The 19,209-nt window shown below is 40.5% G+C and overlaps 1 protein-coding gene across 2 annotated transcripts; it reads right to left on the bottom strand.

Moving 5' to 3' along the window:
- Positions 1-1,377: 1,377 nt before the first annotated feature.
- On the bottom strand, positions 1,378-18,358 carry ASNS (asparagine synthetase (glutamine-hydrolyzing)). Of its 2 annotated transcripts, none has more exons than XM_053992217.1 (12): positions 17,784-18,358; positions 15,849-16,131; positions 13,477-13,714; positions 11,833-12,018; positions 11,420-11,521; positions 9,264-9,391; positions 8,375-8,501; positions 6,912-7,018; positions 6,474-6,574; positions 4,619-4,700; positions 4,198-4,353; positions 1,378-2,872 (listed from the first exon to the last, which is right to left on the bottom strand). In XM_053992217.1, the coding sequence occupies exons 2-12, from the start codon at positions 16,095-16,097 to the stop codon at positions 2,663-2,665; spliced, it is 1,686 nt and encodes a 561-aa protein (XP_053848192.1). In that variant the 5' UTR covers positions 16,098-16,131; positions 17,784-18,358; the 3' UTR covers positions 1,378-2,662. The 2 variants fall into 2 exon arrangements, with proteins under 2 accessions (XP_053848192.1, XP_053848201.1); XM_053992226.1 differs by lacking the exon at positions 17,784-18,358 and adding an exon at positions 17,611-17,737.
- Between the last annotated feature and the right edge of the window lie 851 nt (positions 18,359-19,209).

Genomic DNA, 19,209 nt, shown 5'->3' on the forward strand with positions numbered 1-19,209 from the left:
TTACATAATTTCAAACTATCCCACATGAAAAAACTCTGACCAACGGACTAAGGGTTCCTGAAGTCCTGCCAAGTGTTCTCTGGATCTTACATGCTGGTTTGTACTGGGGAACTTCTCTAGAGAGCCATTGTCAGGAACACTGGGATGTGGCACAGTCGGGGAGGCTCCACACAAGCAACCAACAGGAGGCTAAAACAGCACATAGGTTTTATAAAAGAGATGAAGGGCATGGGGAGCACTGGGCAACCTCAAGCACCTGGTAGGTCTCATACCCTGCAGCGCTCTCTTCGGAACTGTTAATTTCTCATTCCTCAAAAGGAGGAAAAATTGCTGTGAAAACAAAACTTAATAGCTGAATCAATTCAAATTAAAACAAAACCAAACAAACCCACTTTGCAAGAACCCTATAGGTTCTCCCTCAGCCCTCATCAATCCTGCAAGCCAAGCAAATACTCATCTCTGCTTTCCCCATGTGGACCACTGACTTCAATTCCTCATCCCACCTACTCAAACCAATACACTCAAGCTGTCAGAACTGTACAGATTAATTTTATCCAAAAGAAACAGAGTGAGAAAAAGAGGCCAGCACAGCAGGAAGAAAGCTAGAGTAAAATCAGACAAGACTGCATTGCACCCTGGATATGCATCCTGTTCCCTCCTGTGACAAACTACAAACATGGCTGCAGCTAGTAAACGATTCTGAGTAGCTAGATGTTTTTGTCTTACATTTTCTTTTTAGTTTTATCTTCTTTTGCCTCAATTTTTATTTTAAAGGAAAAAAAAAAAAGAAAATATAGTATCAAAGAAACCAAAAAAGCTGTAGAATTCCATACATAAAGAAGGAATGAACAGGTTTTACAAGACCTTTGACAAGGCAGTAAGCACAGTATGCTTCCTGTGCACATTAGTAAACAGCTAAAATAACTAAATCATCAGTCTAGGCTATTGCCCTGATATATAAATCTCCAATGTACTGGGAATTTTTAAAAAAAATTAGCTGGATTTCCTTGAATGCTGCAATGTTGCAGCAGAAAGTGCATTTGAGCAGTGATGCCAAAATATGTTGAGCCTGTTTTCACTTTAGGCAAATACTGTTTTCTTACCACAGACTTGGAAGTTACAATGAGTAGTAAATCTTACCTGCACACATCAGTACCTAACCACATACTCTACAGTCCTCTCTCAACTCAAAATATTCTTAACTGTTTCAAAGAAATCCAAAGAGACAAGCACATGGCCCTTACGTAAAGAAGGTTGCAGGAACATATTACTGACAGCTCACTAGTGCTGTGGTGCCACCAAAAGGTTTCTGTAAAGTTTCTGGGATGCAGACTCAAATGCAGGATTATGGTGGAGCAACAAACAGACAACCAGTCATTTTGTGAAGGTTTTAAATCAGAACAGCTTATATTTTATCTTTTAAATAAAAAATGGCTTTGGTTTCCTAGTCAAGAGGGACAATAAAGACTTGTTTTCATAAAGAGCATGATGCTAATCAAGTCAATCTGCAGCACACATATGTATTTCTAGACCACCCTTATACTTAAGTTACCTTCACAAAAGTAACCCACATGGCTAAGTAGTTAAGAAAAAGTTATCTTGAGTAAAAATTCAGGTGTTTTTTCAGTAGAGGATTAGAAGTTCTTGTGATTTCTGAAGCAGTTTTCCACCCATTTTTCCAAGCAAGGCATTTGATCCCATTGTTGTCAGTGATGCTTTATCCAACTACAACCCATAGTTAACAGGTTTGGTTCACCCACACTGCTGGCCACATGTAGTTCAGCAGCAACACAGTCAAGCTTTCTTCATCATACAGGTGGGAAAACTCTCACAATAAATGAAAAATTTCTTAAAATACTTACTCATGCAATTTCCATCAGACTGATACACATCACCCAGTTAACACTCTATTTTTTTCAAGAATAATAAATACTTTTATAAAAACTGAAGTCCTTGAGTTAGAAACAAAGACATAACTTGGCTTCTCTTATCCATTCTGCTCTTTGATAACAATCACAATATCTTTCAACTGATGGTATATTTACAGAACAGCCAACTGGTAGCTTCACAGTAACAAATAAGATTGCTATTCACTTAAGTAACACCCAGCACCATGTCAATAAACACTAGAAATCATCTCTGCATAGCTATGAATATCTAAATACTTTTTGGAAACTAGACCAAGGTTTTCAGGAGTGTGTAGAAGGACATTCAGAATAGAATAATATAGATGCTATCCAAGTCCCTCAGCCAGGAACACAAATCACCAGATAGCCAGAGTCCAACTCTCCTTTGCTCAGAGCATCAGCAGCAGCTTGCATCCCTCAGCCTGATTCAAGTCCTCAAAAACGAGTTCACATTAAAATATATTAAATAACTTCAAGGAAAATTAATACAATCAAGGTTACATAAGGAACAGAGCTGTCAAATAAAGTAGTCCCTTGCCCAGAAAATATCTTCCCATGAATTATAAAGTTTTGGTACAGCAGCATAAGTTTTTGATAGTACACTAACAACAGAAAGCTTTCATTTCCAATAGCATTGCCAAAGTACATCTTAAAGACAATTTAAGCTTTACGTTTGCATAATTTGTTTGATTTTCTTAAAGCAGAGTGCACACAAAACGCTTGCAGCATTTTTATTTGGGGATTATTTGAACAGTCTATTCTTGGGTAGCTGACTTGTAATGTTTCAATGTGCGTGCAGAGGGATCAGTAGCTTTAACCCATCTTGGCATCCAGTAGTGGGGCAGCCAGCTGCTCCGCCCTGAGTAGTGCTTTTCAAAGATCTGGCGGTAGTAATAACTTTCTTTTGTTTTAGGAGGATTGAAAGGATATTTCTCTGCTGCCTTCTCCAGTAAAAGGTCATCAACCTACAGACATAAGCAAAACTCAAGTTAAGCTGCATATATCTTCAACTTTTTAAGATACACAAGGATTCACCAACCACTAAACATCCACAGTTTTGGAAAAAAAAAAAGTCTATTCTAGAGGCACAGGTTTGACAGGTCAAACAAACCTGTGTCACCGGCTTACTTGATCTTTATGAATACGTAAATGTATTTCCAGCGCCGTTGGTATTTCTCTGCATGACATGTGAAGCCTATTTCTCTGGGACACAACCACCTTTGTTAGTAAGGTCACAGACACTTCTTTCCTACCCCTCCTTTGCTGTGAAATAAGGGCAAAAACTTGAAGCAGTCATTTTGCCATGTAAGTGGCTTCCTAGGTTGTTTTTGGAGCTTGGGGAAGAGTTGGCTGTTATAATCAACACCAATAACCATGCTCTTAGCAACAGGAGACCTGGGATGCAGAGGCAAAGACACCTGCAGTTGCTAAGTTGGCTGAGAAAGGAAGGATAAATAGTTGCACCAGTTAAGGCAATTTCAATGAGCAGTTTTGGCTGCCATCATGCTGTTTAACTTTTCATGTCTGTGAAACAGATTTGCTGCTCCTACAGCAGTACAGGCTCAGAACAGACAGCAGAACACTGTTGCCTGACCCAACTACTTTCTTGGCTGAGGAAACAGAGAAAAAAATGGGGAAGAAAGAGTTGGTGGTAGGACAGACAAGCTCCCATCCACAGGCTTGACTACATGTACTTCCATGTAAGAGAGCTCTGGTGTAAATATTCTGGTGTCTTATTCCTTCCTCTCCATGATTTAACTACTTCTGCACTCCAGAGAGGATTATCCTTTGTACAGAGTCAAAATGCTGTAAGTCTTCACTGGTTAACAATGCAAGCAGAGACTTTAAAAAGCAAAAAGGCTTAGGTAGGGATGGCTTTGAAAAATGAATGACACAAACAAGAAAGTACATTATAAGGTCATTATGTTGTTACTCAGCTGCAGAGTAAGTTCATGCAAGTGCCTTCAGCTGAAGCAGCTGCTTTGCCTGTAACCCAGAAATTGTGTTTGTTGATACACAATCTAATTTGCAATGCAGACACTTAAATGATGTTCATTTCTTTATACAGTCATTTCTGGCAGGGTCTAGCATTTCTTTCTAACTAGGATCACAAATGTCTTTAATCAACTCAGACATCTAGAAGAACATTGATTAAGGTTTATCTTACTCCTGCACAAGGAAGCTCAACTGCTATATCCAGATTTATTCTCTCAACTAAACATGTGAGCTGCCTCCCACTGGCAACCATATCTAATACACCTAAGCGAAAAAGGAAAAAGTGGTATTCTACCTGTTGATCAATATAGTCCTGAAGAATGGAAAACCAGGATTTCTTTACTGATGCTATACCATCACTGAAAGCTTCTTTGGGTCTCCAGAGAATTTCTTTGGGCAGTAAATTGGAATCCTCAAAGGACAATCTTAAAAGGTATTTTTCAATTCCATTCTGTTTGCAGAACAAAAAACAATGTCATGAGTCTCAGGAACTGCAGTGCAAAGATCTGGATTTAAACACTTATGAAACAATTTCTTTTCAGAAGTGTTGGTCAGAAAAGGGTTCCCAGTAGTCCAACAATTCAATAAAATATTTAAGAGCATGCTTAACTTTGGGTGGAGGACTTAACCATCGAACTCAGCAATCTGGTCATGCTTAGAACATGTATCAGTGAATTTGTAAACTTACATTTAGACCCAACCCTAGTTTTATGTACCTTTGGGATTCGCAGTTCTGCTGGCAGAGATAAATAATAAGAAGTAAACCGATGATCCAAAAACGGGACTCTCAGTTCAAGGCTAAGCAGGGGGAATAAATAGAAAAGATACTGAATTAATCCAACAAGTCATCTACTTACAAATTCCACAGCAGCTAAGCTTTCCCTGTCTTTCACATAAACACCAGGTTTTCTGCTTTTACTTGGAAGAAATTTCACTTGCATATTTACAACTACTTATTAATTCACCAATTTGTGAAGTGAGGTGTATGGTCTACACAGATTAAACACTACAATATTTTATAGTGCTATACACCCTGAATTTAGACTACAGTCCTATAGGATCTGCAACAACCATTACAATATGTATGCAAAAGCACATTTTAAAAAACCCTCTTCCTCTCAGAGAACTACCAAGTTGCTCACTAGGATCTGCATCAGCATTTGTAAACACATCACAGAACCAAACAAGGACTTCTGCTGTCATTTCTGAAATTCACATTTGTTTGTGTTGTCAAGAAACAACAAAAAGGAGCCCTACAGCAGTCACACAGGTTCTCTCCTATACCAGAGGTAGACATATACACACAAGGCCCTCCTGCTTTTGTATACCACAGCTTCTAAGGACACAGAAGTCAACAAATAAAATGACAGTAACTGCATCTTCAGCAGAAAGAATCCCTCTCGGTGTGTCTGCTCAAGAGATATTATGCTGTCCAGCTTCACAAGTGAAAGGAGATGTTATACTGTATCCTAGTTTTTTCATTGTCCCTTCAGTTTCTACTCTGATAAAAAGCTTCAGCTACTTCAGGTAATAACCACCTTACAAAAAAAAACCAAATTAACCCAATACTGAGTATTCAGTAATAAAATACTGAGGGCTCAGTTTCTCCATATACTAACAAGATTTGCACTGCAAGTTTTTCCTTATAGTTATTCTTGTTCCTAACTGATAATGGTAGTTTCATCCTTTCCTCTCTTAGTTCTTCTCCCTTTTCTCCATAAATCTGTGCTCCTTAAATTCTGTTCTAATTTGTTAATACAAGGGTTCTTTTTTCCTAACAGTGCTGTGCAGCAGGTCCAAATTAAAACAAAAGCAGCCAGCATGTGATATTAAGCAGCCTTCAAAATGTGGTGAAAGTTTTCAGGAAAAAAAAAGAAAAGGCGAATGGCAGGTCTCCTGCACTAGTAAAGAGAAACATAAAATTTTAAAAAACTGGGCAAGTCATTTTGAGGCAGGTTTAATACACAACAAAAGCTTCCCAACAGAAAAGTTGTTTGCTTTGCCAAAGATACCATTTTTCTTACCTATAGAGAGCTTTCCAACATTGTTCTCAGTTTAATGGATGTATTTCTTTTAGTAAAATGCTTCTGTTTAGTATAACAATACTATTTTCTACATCACTCAATTTGGAGATTCTTCAAGGTATCAGTTACACAGATTGTATCCCAATATCTCTTTATTACAGGCAGCTACCTAATGCACATACCTTTTTCAGTATGTTGTTTTAGTTCTGACAGTCACCAGATTCAAGACTTCTCTTTGTCTAAACCTCCAAAGACCTCAAAATCAAATACAAGTTTACCTTCCCTCCTTAACTCTGTATATTTGTATTTCTAATTCACTGGTTCTGTAAAGACCAGTACAGTCCTAGACAAAAAATATTTCAGTTGGCAACACAGTGAGCCCTATAGTCACAGATCAGATTAAATTTGGCAGTGTGCTTTACTGTTGCTCAAATTCCTTAAGCCTACAACTTCATGTTGGCATACAAATCCTCAGCAGTCTTTTCCTGCCTAATCTTGTTTTGCTTTTACATTATGAGTGCTCAGCATCCAAGGGAATACATTTTACCCGTGTGCTGCAGTAGTTCTGTCTGCACGAAGCACATCAAACAGGTAGAGCTCCTTCAGAAGCCTCTCACTCTCTTCTGCAGCTTCCTCAGGAGATGGCGCCTGGAAAGAAACGTAGCATGGAGCACACAGGTGGAACACAGCTGCACTGAGGGAACCATTGCTGGCTGTCCTGCATTTGAATTGCAGTGATCACCAAGTGATCTCAAAACCAGCAAAAACTACATACAAGAAATAACAGTCTCAGAAACTGCTGAACATTAAAAAAGCTGGTTTTTAGGTGATTAAATCCCTTGCATTTTATTCCATCCCAGAAGAAAAACTCAACAAATATACAGTTATGACAACTCTCAAATATCACACCTTGAAGTATCACAGATGTTCTGCTGAAAGGCAGAACGAGCAGCTCAAGGGCATTCCGTATACTGAAAATATTTACCTTATGGAAATATATATATCCTTGTGTTAGCTCATCTGATCCTTCTCCTGAAAAAATGACCACACTGTCTGTTTTCTTCCGAATATATTTGGAGACAAGATACATACCTTAAAAAAAGGATAAAGTTAATAAAGTACATCTACATACATGATGCTATATGCAGTTAGTAGTTTAAAATTTAGCATTTTAGAAATTTAACTCCTATACTACTACTTTCTGTAGCAAAAAACTGATGTAAAGGAGTATCTCATTGTTACTCAAAGCCACCAACAGCCACACTAAGTTGGTGCTGCAAATACATCCACTGTGTACAAATACATCTAAACACTTGGCCCTCAAAATATCAGAAAGATATGTCTACTTGTGATCCTGGGAACACTGGAAGATTCCCATGGGATCATAGGGAGAAGTTGTTCTGACTCCATTTGAAATTAAGTGCATGATTAATTCCAGCACAGTGCTGAAGAAACCTTCTAGCCTTGGGGAAAAGTAGAAGTTGCTGTTTAACTCTCCACCACTCTGAGTTGAACTGGATGAAGCCCTTTTTTCAATTTCTTTTGTAAATAATTTTTTATAACACAGAATTATGCCTTCTACTCAATGCATCTTTCTGAATGGGATGCTTTTATAACAAAAGTATTGCTAATATAAAGAAAAGGATCTAGTTCATTATGATACTAAGCAACAAATCTCAAAGAAAAAAATGACAGGAAAAAAATTAGTAAAATGCTTAAAATTTAAAAGAAACGCATTCATTATTTCACATTGCTAAACTGGATCTTCATGGAGGAAATTCTACCCAGAGAGTTCAGTTTTGAAAACTGTGTTGCCTATTTGTCTTCATAACCCTTTTATGATAACACAAGATTAACTGGGTAAAATGCTGTAGTTTGCATTACACAAAAGGTCCCATTGGATTAGGGGTTCTCCCCTCTTATCAGGCTGGGACTGCTTTGCTAGAACCTGCTGATGACTCCCTTCTCTTCTCAGAATCAAGCATACATTATAAGAATCTGTGTTACCAAAGAACAATAATAAATAGTTCACATTAGTATGTGAACTATTATTATGCAAGGACTATGCAATTATGCAAGGAAAGGGTAACTGTGATTTGCTGTCATAATACTCAGTACCTCAGAAAACCTGTAAATTTCCCCCTTCCTCCAAGGTTCATATTTACTAAAGCAGAAAACTTAGACCTGCAGATCTAACATTTCTTCTTCATGTAACTACTGCTTCTCATCTCAAAGCGTCAAGAACAGTTGCTTTGTGTAGTCAGAGACTTGTAAGTAACTGCCTTTGCCTCAGTGTGGTAGCACAGATAAGTCTGGGTACCAGAACTTTGGAATGCCAGTCCCCAGATTCTGTGCCAGCTAAGGGATCTAATAGATGAACATGTAACTTTGCATAGAATTTTATTTAGGTGATATAAACCAAAGATTGCCATAAAAAAAAAATCTCACCAATAGAAGCTCTTATTGTTGTTATATCGTAGGTTTCCAATGCGAAGATAACCTCCCCTATTGCCTGAATCCCCTCTTCAGTATTAAGTATTACTTCATGATGTTCACTGCCTATATGTGCTGCCACCTGTTTGCAAAAGGTCAAAATAATGCATCACTTTTCAACTAAAACATTTTATAAACATACATTGTGTTTAAAGCAAACACATTCAGTGAAAGCACCAGTTCTCTTCTACTACAATGAAAATTAAGACATTAGGCCAAGAAAAGACATTACTTAGCAGACATCTGACTTGCAGTGGTATGTTCACCAGAGAGAACATAGTCTTCTTAATTACAGTGTTCGATCATGATTGCAACAGACCATCCAGCTGCTTGCCTAAAACATTAACAGAATCTGTAGAGGTTCTAAATATTCCAGATATCTGCCCTTAAGAAGAAAAGCAGCACAAATGTCATGAAAGCCTGCATAGTACCCCAGATGCCAAAGTGTTTGTAGAAAACTGTTAATTCAGCAAACTGATAATTAACTCACAACACTTAACATATATACAAATGCCTTAGTATAGGAACCATAACAGGGAGACCAACCCTAAAACCCAGAGGCAGAACTGAGACAAGTCCAAAATACTATCCTTTTGACAACAATGCAAGGGGACTTTGTCATGAAAGTTTTCCAAATGCAAGAGAAAACAGGTAAGGTTCCAGCTGCCTCTTTTGTAAGATTAAGCAGCAAGCATACTAAATTATTTACTGCAAACTGACTTACATCATAGCAACAAATGAATTTTCAGTGCTACAATTAATGCCATACCATGAAGTTAGCACCATTAATACACACTGTTTAGCATTCAGTAGCTCAGCAAACTGAAAGCAATGCATAAGATACCTTTCTGGCAGCAAGTAAGTCAGGACTGTTTTCCATTCCAATTGCAAAGGTTTGTAACGGATAATTGATGTTGATTTCTTTCATCAGTTTCAGAAGAACAGCTGCAACTAAGCTGGAATCTAAGCCCCCTGCCAACAAAACAAATTATCTGATTAGGTGTTTGAATGATGTTTTGCTTCCCCTTAAGGAATCTAGAAACTGGAATCCTATGAGTGGGCTTCATTTTTAAGCTGTGTGAATACAAGGTGCTTCTCATACAAGTGCACATTTACCTCTGCTTAATAAAAGAATCAGGCAACTTTGGTGGAACATTGTCAGTAACAGTTACCAGTACTTTTAGTATCAGAAGCATCAGTGGAACTCCTTATTTAGGATAAAGAGAAAGTATACTGAACATATTGTACTACTAGAGAATATGCCCCTTCTCAACTCTACTAAAATGGGATTTATATTCTCTATTTTAAAACCACTCCCTATCTTCCTTTTACCTACACATTTGACAGTCAACTGATAGGACTAGGGATTTTTTTTTTTTTTGTTTGCTGTAAGTAAAATAACAGAATGCTTAGTGTAAGGGTTCCACTCTTCTTCAGTCATTCTTTTTTTCCTCCTCTTCTTTCTAGAGGGGAGTGAAAGGATTTGAACAGTTTGGATAACAAGCAGAAAATAAAATCAAGAGATGCACAAGCTGCCTAAATGTACTCTAAGGATCCACCTTCTTATTATCATGAACTATTCTGCTAATCCTTGGCTAGTTCTACCTGCTGCTCTCCTACAAAGTACTGAGCAAAACACAGTACCTGTTTGCATACACCTGCCTGCAGTTCTGACAAGCATGAGGCAAAACCCTCTTCTCTTTGTTTCCCATAGTCTGCATGTGTTTTTTCAGCTAAGTGCATTAGCATCAATTTCCACCCCGATCCCCTTTGTGGACATGCTATCTAAAAAAAAAAAAAAAAGTTCCTGTCGAAATTACATGCAAATTCTGAGAAAAGGAGAGCACAGAAACCAGAATGCTCAGGATGCAGGAATCAGGAAAATAAAAACCCAGGTTTTCCACTGTGACACTGAAGAATTCCCTCTGTGATCAGAAACAAAAGCAATTCTCTGTGATGCTCCAAGCATACCCAAAATCATGAAGCACTGAGATACTCTGGTATTATTTATACCAGCATGGGCACATAGTTTTGCTTCCTTCATGTGCATCTGGGGAGCTGCTGACTGCCTTCTAATTTGATATTTGAAATATAGGGTTTAAACAAGATTTTTTACTGAAACTGGGATCTTCCAACTCTATATATCTTCCTGCTTAATTTACCTTCTTCCTACTTTTTATGATTGCATAGTAAAGAAATGGTCGAGCAGTATCTCCTGGTCAGTTCACTCTCATTCAGATGCACATTTAATAGAATTCATGATAAATGAGTGTAATTGCTGTTGTAATTAAAGTGAATGCATGAAAAGCATTCCAGAACTCTAACCACAAGTACCAAGTGCCACACAAACATGGGAAATAAGGTGTCAGACCCATGGTTACAGAGCCTTACCTCTGTAACACTCAACTGTCAGATCACAACAGTGATCAGCTAAGTCAGTGGACAATTTCCTGTACCACAAGCTGTTATCTTATCTGCAAAAGAGTGTAGCAAATAATTTTGGTCCAGATGGTGTCCTGTAATATGGTAAATTAAGGAAGTTTAGGATGGAGATGAAAGCAAAGGTGGCAAGTAAGAATTCTCCTGCTTCTGAAACATGCCAAGGCTCTCTTCTAGATTCAATCTGTGCAAAGTGAATGTAATAATTAAATTTTCTTTTTAGACCAACCTAAGCATAGATCTCATGTATTTAAGAATATTGAGTGATTTTCAACAGGAATACTATATTTATTTTTCTTATTTAAACATGATCAGTGTCTCAATTAGCCAAGATCCCAATCCAGAGTAAACTTTAAAAGCATAAAACTTTCAAGATACTTGTAAACTGGAAAACTTTATTTCAAACTAAGAAGTTCTCTGTTGCCTGTCCTAAAAAGCAAATGAAGATTCAGATCACTCCAGATACATTGCAGCAGAACAGCCAATATACTTTCCTTTAACTACGAGAGGATGGGCAAAAGAGAGAGAAGGTACAGAATCACTGTGGTTCTTGCCACCTACCTGACAGAAGACAGCCAATCCTTCTGTGAGCCATCAAACGTTTTCTAACAGCGTTTTCAAAGAGAATACGGATGTTGCTTTTCACTGTTTCAAGGTCAAAACCTGCTCAGAAAAAAGGAAAAGAGAAGGGTAAAAAATGTCCAAAAAGTGTTAGACTTTGCTGGATGATGCTAATTCAGAAACAAAGATATTTGTCTGAATCTCCTTCAATAACAAGGACACTCAAGTCCATCTTTGTACATGACTGCCTACAAAAACAATTCTAAAGTCCCTATGTTTTAAAGGTTCTTACAGATTGGGTTTTTTTCCTTAAATGGTACTTTTTTAAACCAATCAATGCAAATTTTACATTCCAAGATTACAATTCTTTCACTTTTAAATCAGAGTAAGTAGCAAAATCTTTGCTGTACTACCTGAAGGCAGAGCTTCCACTGTATCACATGCAACATGGAGTGGTTCATCTTTACAGCTATGAAATTTTACTAATTCCACTGATGCAACCTTGCCAGAGGGCTTTAAGTCCAACACTTCATAATGACCCGGAAGAAAAGGTTCCACTTTAGAACATAAGGATGTTGAATGCTTTAAGTTGATAAGTCCTACACATGAAATAGGAAAAAAGAAAAATGTCAGAGTTCTTAACTTAAAATGGTTAAGTTATACCTCACTCAACAGCCTCTCTACTAAAATTATATACCAATATTTTCTCTGGATCCTAAATCTGGTATTAAAAAAATATCCTTCAGAGTCACCATCAGTCCTGGCCAGAGCATGATTCTGCCTCTGGCAGGATGTACACACATCTGAGCCATCTCAAGCTGAGGCAGATAGCAGAGAAAGCAAACCAGCAAGTTTTACTAATTGGTAAGTAGCAATTTATCCCTGTGAGCACTAGGAAGAGCACTTTTCTAACTGACTACATTATGGCCAGGTCAAAGTATAATATGCTTAGGAGAATTTGAATGACAATTATTAATTAATTTTGTATTTAAAATTAAGTGTAGTCAACCTAACAAGGAGTTTGCAATAGAACAACATCACTGTAGTGATTGCTTAATTGACATATATTTAGTAATTTCAAAACTCCTCTGCTCTAGACTGATCTGCTGCACTGGAATTGAATGCCAGGTGTAACTTGTAGCCAAACCTCATTTCCATTCCCCCTGTAAAAGAGGATGTTTTGCACCTACTGGTCACCTGGATGCCCCTTGAAGACATCCTCAGGGACACTGAGTTGCTGTTAGAGAGGGACTGATAATTAACTGTGATTATTATAGGACACAGTCTCCAAAACATTCACTTCCCTTCTCTCTCCACAAGCAAAAGAAATGGTGCAGCTCTTAGTATTACTACATAGTACTATTAGAAGAGTCAACCTGCATTGGAGTCTGATAATAAAATAGATATACAATATACGGGACAGAAATAATCATGAAAGCCAATTTTAGCCGAAGTGCATTTTAGGCAATAAACTCCATTTTGACACTGTTTGGATTTGTTTGTGATAGCGCCAAGACTAGAGATAATTACTTTAAAAGAGAGAGCAATGATGGGTCATCTCAAAGAAAAGAAATCATCATCAAATAAAGTATGCGATTCTGGGAAATTACCCACTGCTGCAGTAAATTTCAGTAGGGTTTCAAAATTCCTGGCTTTTACAGATTAGCAGTTCTTGTGGTATAATTACCTAGTTCACTACGTAATACCAAGACCAAAGTCTAATATAATTTATTGTAGCATAAGTTTAGTCTAAGTCAATAAACTATATTTAATTGTAGCCTACCATAAAACATCTTGAGTTCAATACTGCTATGACTCCAGAACACAAAAAATTCTACTTAAATAAGCAAGTTATTTTAGCGATATTAAGGACAATTAAACATCTTGGATGCTTTTATTTTAATGACTTGTAGTTCTTACATTACTAAATATAGCTGATATATTACTGAACTTACAGCTCATTTTCTCTTCTCACTAAGAAGAAAAGCCCAACAAAGAAATTTGTCTCCAGTCGAAACACCTAAGATTATTTAGGCACTAAACACAACTGACTTTACCTTTTGCCTCAGAACAGACACCCAAAAATCCATCATCAGTCAGCACCTTAAACAGTGGTCTGACTCCATAGGTATCTCTTGCCAGAAACACTTTTCTGTTTGCAGTGTCCAGAAGGATGAAAGCAAATACACCATCTAGCATGGATGCTGTTTGTTCTATTCCTCCTCTGTTGTATAGATGAAGGATAACTTCACCATCCACTAATGTTTGATAGTCAAATCCAAACTGCTTCTGCAGCTAAAAAAAAAAAATATAAAGAAAAACATACATAAGCATTTCCAAACACTGTCTGCTTAGTAACTGTTTCATAAGAATAATCTTCTATGTAAAATCACAGTTTAAAAGTTATATAAATATTTCTGCCAAAGAAGGAAATGATGCTTTTGTGTTCAAAATTGTACTGAGTTTGCATGGCCTGGCTTTGGTAGTGGAGGGACAACAAGGATGGCTTCTTTGAGGCACTGCCAGAAGATTTCCCCTTATCTGGCAGAGCCAAAGTCAGGCGGCTCCAGGATGGACCTGTTGCTGGCCAAGGCCGAGTCAATCAGGAATGACAGTAATGCCTCTGTGATAACATATTCAAGAATAAAGAAAAGTTATTGTGCAGATGTACTTGTGGCCAGAGAAGAGGGGGATGAGACTATGAGGAGAGGAACAGCCCTGCAGACACCAAGGTCAGTGGAGAAGGAGGGGCAGGAGGTGCTCCAGGTGCCAGAGCTGGATTCCCCTGTAGCCCATGGTGCAGCCCATGGTGAAGCAGCTGTGTCCCACAGCCCCTGAATGATCACGGGGATGCAGAGATCCACCCACAGCCCCACAGAGGAGCCCCACACCGGAGCAGGTGGATGCCTGAGAGGAGGCTGTGAACCCATGGGAGACCTAGCAGGGACCTGCAGACCTGTGCAGAGAGGAGCCCATGCTGGAGCAGGTCTCCTGGTAGGACTTGTGACCCGTGGGGGACCTGGGCTGGAGAAGCCTGTGCCTGAAGGAAAGCACCCATTGGCAGAGGGACCCACACTGGAGCAGTCCGTGGAGAACTGTTGCTGTGGGGCAGACACATGCTGGAGAAGTTTGTGGAAGACTGTCTTCCATGGGAGGGACCCCACACTGGAGCAGAGGAAGAAACCTCTTTCTGCAGTGGCAGGAACATCATGTGATAAACTGACCATAACCCCCATTTCCTGTTTTCCTGCTTGGGAGGAGATGATAGAGCTCAAGAAGGAGGAAGGGGTAGAGGGAAGGTTTCTTTTCTCAAGGTTTATTTTACTTCTCATTACCCTGCTCTGATTTTGTTGGTAATACATTTAATTTAATTTCGCCAAGTTCAGTCTGTTTTACCCATGACAGTATTTGGCTATTCAGTCAAATTCCCAATGACATTACTGATGTCACTGATGCAACTGACAGCAGTCTGACCTGACTTAAAAAATGCGACATTAAAAATGCTATTAAATTAGCATTAGAAGTACTATAATATCTCAGGTTATTCAAGTGTTTCTGATGCTACCACACTTAGTATGGGACACACTTTACACTTTGATTCAGCATGATTCAGAATCAGACACAGTTTTAAGATGCTTTTTACATCAAATTTGGATGATCTGAATCTTCTTGCCAATAACAGGCAGCATGGACACCTCAGCACAGGGACTGAGGAACATTGACAGTGTTTAGCACCAGGATCACATCCATCATGGACATTTAGGACCTTTAGGAACTATATAAGAGTTGCTGCTTGTTTTGTGCCTAAGAGACTTAGGTGGCTCTCAAAAACCCCACAAAAAAACCTGACTACTGCTGCAGACACCTAAGGATTTTTGCAGCATACTGGAAACATCTCCCCAAGGCTTATTGCTTTTATATAAGTATGTAAACATGCATTCCATTTATCACCATATCTTAAGTGACATATCCCCTCTAGATGGAGAGGCAATAATAAAAATGCAATACCCAACAACTTGGGAGAATGACAACCCAAAACAACTGAAGAGCAAGACAGACTAAAAGCATTTGTATTATGAAGAGAGAAGGGGAGAAAGAGGCTTGAAATTCTTCTCCCCAGGAGATAATGAAGAACGTGTCTTAACTTTCAACTGAACAAACCTGAAGATGTATTTATTGCCCTTCTTGTTAATTAAAAAGTGATTTTTCAGTATTAAAGATTAAGTATGTTGCTAAACAAGCTACCAGATTCACAGTTCATTGAGATAATTTACTTCCTTTCAAATACCAGTTCTTTGCTAACTTTCCCATTTCTTTTCTGATATTCTAGTCCAACACATTTGAAAGATGTTCTGAACATCCACTAATATTGAAATTAAAAAAAAAAAGGATTTTTTTTAAATTTCCTTACCATGTATACAACACTTACCTGTTTGAAATTGTAGATTTCTCCATTGTAACACAGCCACAGGTATGGGAATTTCTTCACCCGGATAGGCTGCATACCATATAACTGATCAACAACTGCCAGCCGGTGGAAACCAAAACAACAGTTGGTGAAACCATTGACGTTTTCAAAACGAAATGCATCAGGACCCCTGTGTGCTATCTTCATGGCACTTAGACACTGCACAGAAAGGCACTCATCGCTCCCAAACAGGGCCCAGATACCACACATTGTGAGGCTCTTGTTCTACCTGCACGTGGAGAACCTGTGCAATACAGACATGAACACTGTAAGCAAGAGCTGACACTGGGTACTGGGTCTGGCTGAGAGTGAGCTCATTTTCCCCTCAGCAGCCCTCAGAGTGCTGTGTTTTGTGCTGGTATCACAGCAGTGTTTTGGCTACTGCTGACCAGTGCTCACACAGCATCAATGCATGCCAACATTTCCCCCTCACCACAAGGCTGGGAGCAGGCAAGATCTTGGAAGGCAACAGGATGGGTAGCCAGGACAGCTGATCTAAACTATCCAAAGGGATGTTCCATATCTGATGTCCACCCAGATAAAAGATTTAAGGGAAAGGAGGATAAAGGTGGAGCAACTGCATGTGCTGAAGCCCTGCTTCCCAGGAAGCTGCTGGACATTGCTTGCTGATGGGAATGAGAGAATAAAATCTTTGTTTTTTTCCTTTTGCTTGTGCATGATCTGCACTTTTCCTTAAAAGTAAACTGCCTTTATCTCAATCCAAAAGGTTTGGGGTTTTTTTTCATCCTATTTTCTTGCCCCTCACTCCATCCTGCTGAAAAAGGGAGTGATAGAGTGCCTTGGTGAGCACCTGACATCCAGCCAAGGTCAACCCACCACACACCTGAAAACCACAGATAACAGATGTAGGCTATTAATCATTTAACTGTCAAGAGGCCTGATAAAAAGAATAGCAGACTTTACTAACATGAAGTAAAACCTGGCTTGCTCAAAGTACAATAAGCAAATTTTAGCCAGCAAGAAATTAGGTTTAAGTTTTACCTTTAGATACAGCAAGACTGTCTATGATTTTTTATTTATAGAGCACAAACACATCAAATCATTACTGGTCATAGAATATGATACGTTGAAATAACATCATCTGAGCAGAAACATTAAACATCCTTTCAGTTTGTCACCTTTACATTCAAAGGGGGTTTGTAAAAAAGAGGGAGGCTCTGTAGCGACAGGACAAGGGGGAACCGTTTCGACCCCAAGGAGCACAGGTTTAGACCGGAGTTCCCCATCGGCAGCGTGGCAGGCCCCGACGGCACAGGAGCGGCGGGAGCAACGCTGTTGCAGTGCCGCGCTCCCCCCGGCACGCTGCTGCTGCAGCCCCGGTGTCTCCGGAGACACACACACAGGCCTCGCAGCTCCCTGAGCCCTAACCCCAACAGTGCACGTGTGCTTCAGCTGGGGACCTCCAGATCAAGGGACGTCGCTGGAGACATGAGCCCAACGCGGCCTTAGGGCTGAGGTTCAGAGAGCCACAAAGCCCACAGCTCCGGAGACATTGGGGAGGCAAAAGCGTGCCAAGGGGAGCAGGGCACCGCAACAACACTGCTCCCCCTCCCACATCTGTTCCATCTGGACATGCGATGGCGCTGCCGACCTCAGCCTCAGCACATGGAGCTGGGCTTTCCCACCATCTGGAGCGTCCTCCTGGTAACCCGCGGTTCCTGGGCAACCGCGGGCACCCGGGGCAGGTTTCTCCCGCACGCACCCGCTCCCCTCGGGCCCTTCCACACGGCCGCCCTTTCCTCCGGCGGCTGCCGTACATCCCCCCGGGCCCGCCGCTCCCTCGCCAGCCGGCGGCAGGAGGCCGAGTACCGCCGCAGCCCCTCCGACCGGCCCTGCCGGCCGCAGCCCCGGGCCGCTCCCGCCCCGCCGCCTTACCCGCTGCTGGCCGCCGGCGCACGCAGAGCCGCCGTCCGCGCTGGGGGACGGGAGGAGGCGGCCCCGGCCGGCCGCGGCTCCGCCCCCGCCGGCAGCTGCTGTTGAAACACGCCGCGAAGTTTCATCATGCGCCTCCCCGTCCTGCTCTGCCCTGGCCGCCGGCGGGGCGGGGCGCGGTAGGGCCTGGGCCCGGGGCCGTACCCGTACCTCCGTCTGAGGCCGGCCCGGGCTGCCCCGCGGCAGGGCAGGGGCTCGCAGGCCGAGCGGCGCCGGCTCCGGCACCTCCCCGGGCCGCTGTGAGGAAAGCGAGCGCCGGCAGGCACCGCTGGGCGCCCTGGGTGTCGTGGGTTCAGGCGGGCGATTTGTAGCTCTCAGAAATCCTGTCCCTGCAGGTGTGCTCCGGGCCCTGCCTTGCGTGGTGTCCAGGGAAAAGAGCTAAGGCATTGCCCTAAAGCTGCTTTATTTGGTTTGGGAGAGGCGAGTCTATACGAAACTCACACCTTTGGAAGCATTTGCCAAGGATGTACGATTTTTCTGTGCAAAACCAAGTTCTGAATCATAGACGCAATGAGTAAAACAAGATTTTAATGCTTACCTGAACTTCATAATTGGACAGTTCTGGCTATTTGTCCTTGAGAGTGCTAAAGTGAATGAAATTCAACTCTGAATATTAGGATGTGAAGTGTTAAATATAAACCCTAATTCTCCACGAATACTTCAAGGGAGCAATTAGTAATTCACATGCAGTGTGCTTTCATAGCCAGCTTTAGTGGAGTTATTGTAAAACTGCAGTACTGTGCATAAAGTTCTTCAGGTCATGCAGTTTGTCAGCAGTAAGTGTGGTCTGTGTGTAGAATTTTAAAAGGACCTTTAAGAAGCCATAAAAATGATATTTTTAGGCTTCAGAAAGAAAAATGTGTTGAAGCATCCTGTGCATGAGAAATAGACTCCAGTGCTGATCAGGATTAGATGTAGGATGTTTCTGTTCAGCACAGCTTCACCTGAACACAGGCAGCCTGCAAATGCCATGTGTGCAGTTCCCAGAGTTGTGCACTGCCTGGAAGGGCAGGTGCAATGTGCAGTATGTGCAATGGCATATGGAGTTACTGCTCACAAAAGAGAAATGATTGTGCTGAGGAACACCTTATCTCTTGAGTTTTTTTCCTTCTACTAAGGTTTGTCTTAGATTGTTTTGGGGGGTTGATTGTTTGTCAGAAGCTTTTGTAAGCAGCCTTTCTTTACATCTTTACTTATTTTCTTCATGCAGAAGAGATTTTTTTGATGGGTCTGCTTAGACTCAAATTGTTGTCTGGGCACTTCCATTGATGGTTCCTAAGTAATGAGTTCCTGGTTCATAGCTAGATCTCATAAAGTGCTTTATGATACTCACAAACTTATTTTTATTTGGTACAATGAAAATCTTTTA

This window comes from Vidua macroura, chromosome 1 (assembly GCF_024509145.1).
Source record: "Vidua macroura isolate BioBank_ID:100142 chromosome 1, ASM2450914v1, whole genome shotgun sequence".
In the NCBI taxonomy this organism is placed as follows: Eukaryota; Metazoa; Chordata; class Aves; order Passeriformes; family Viduidae; genus Vidua; species Vidua macroura.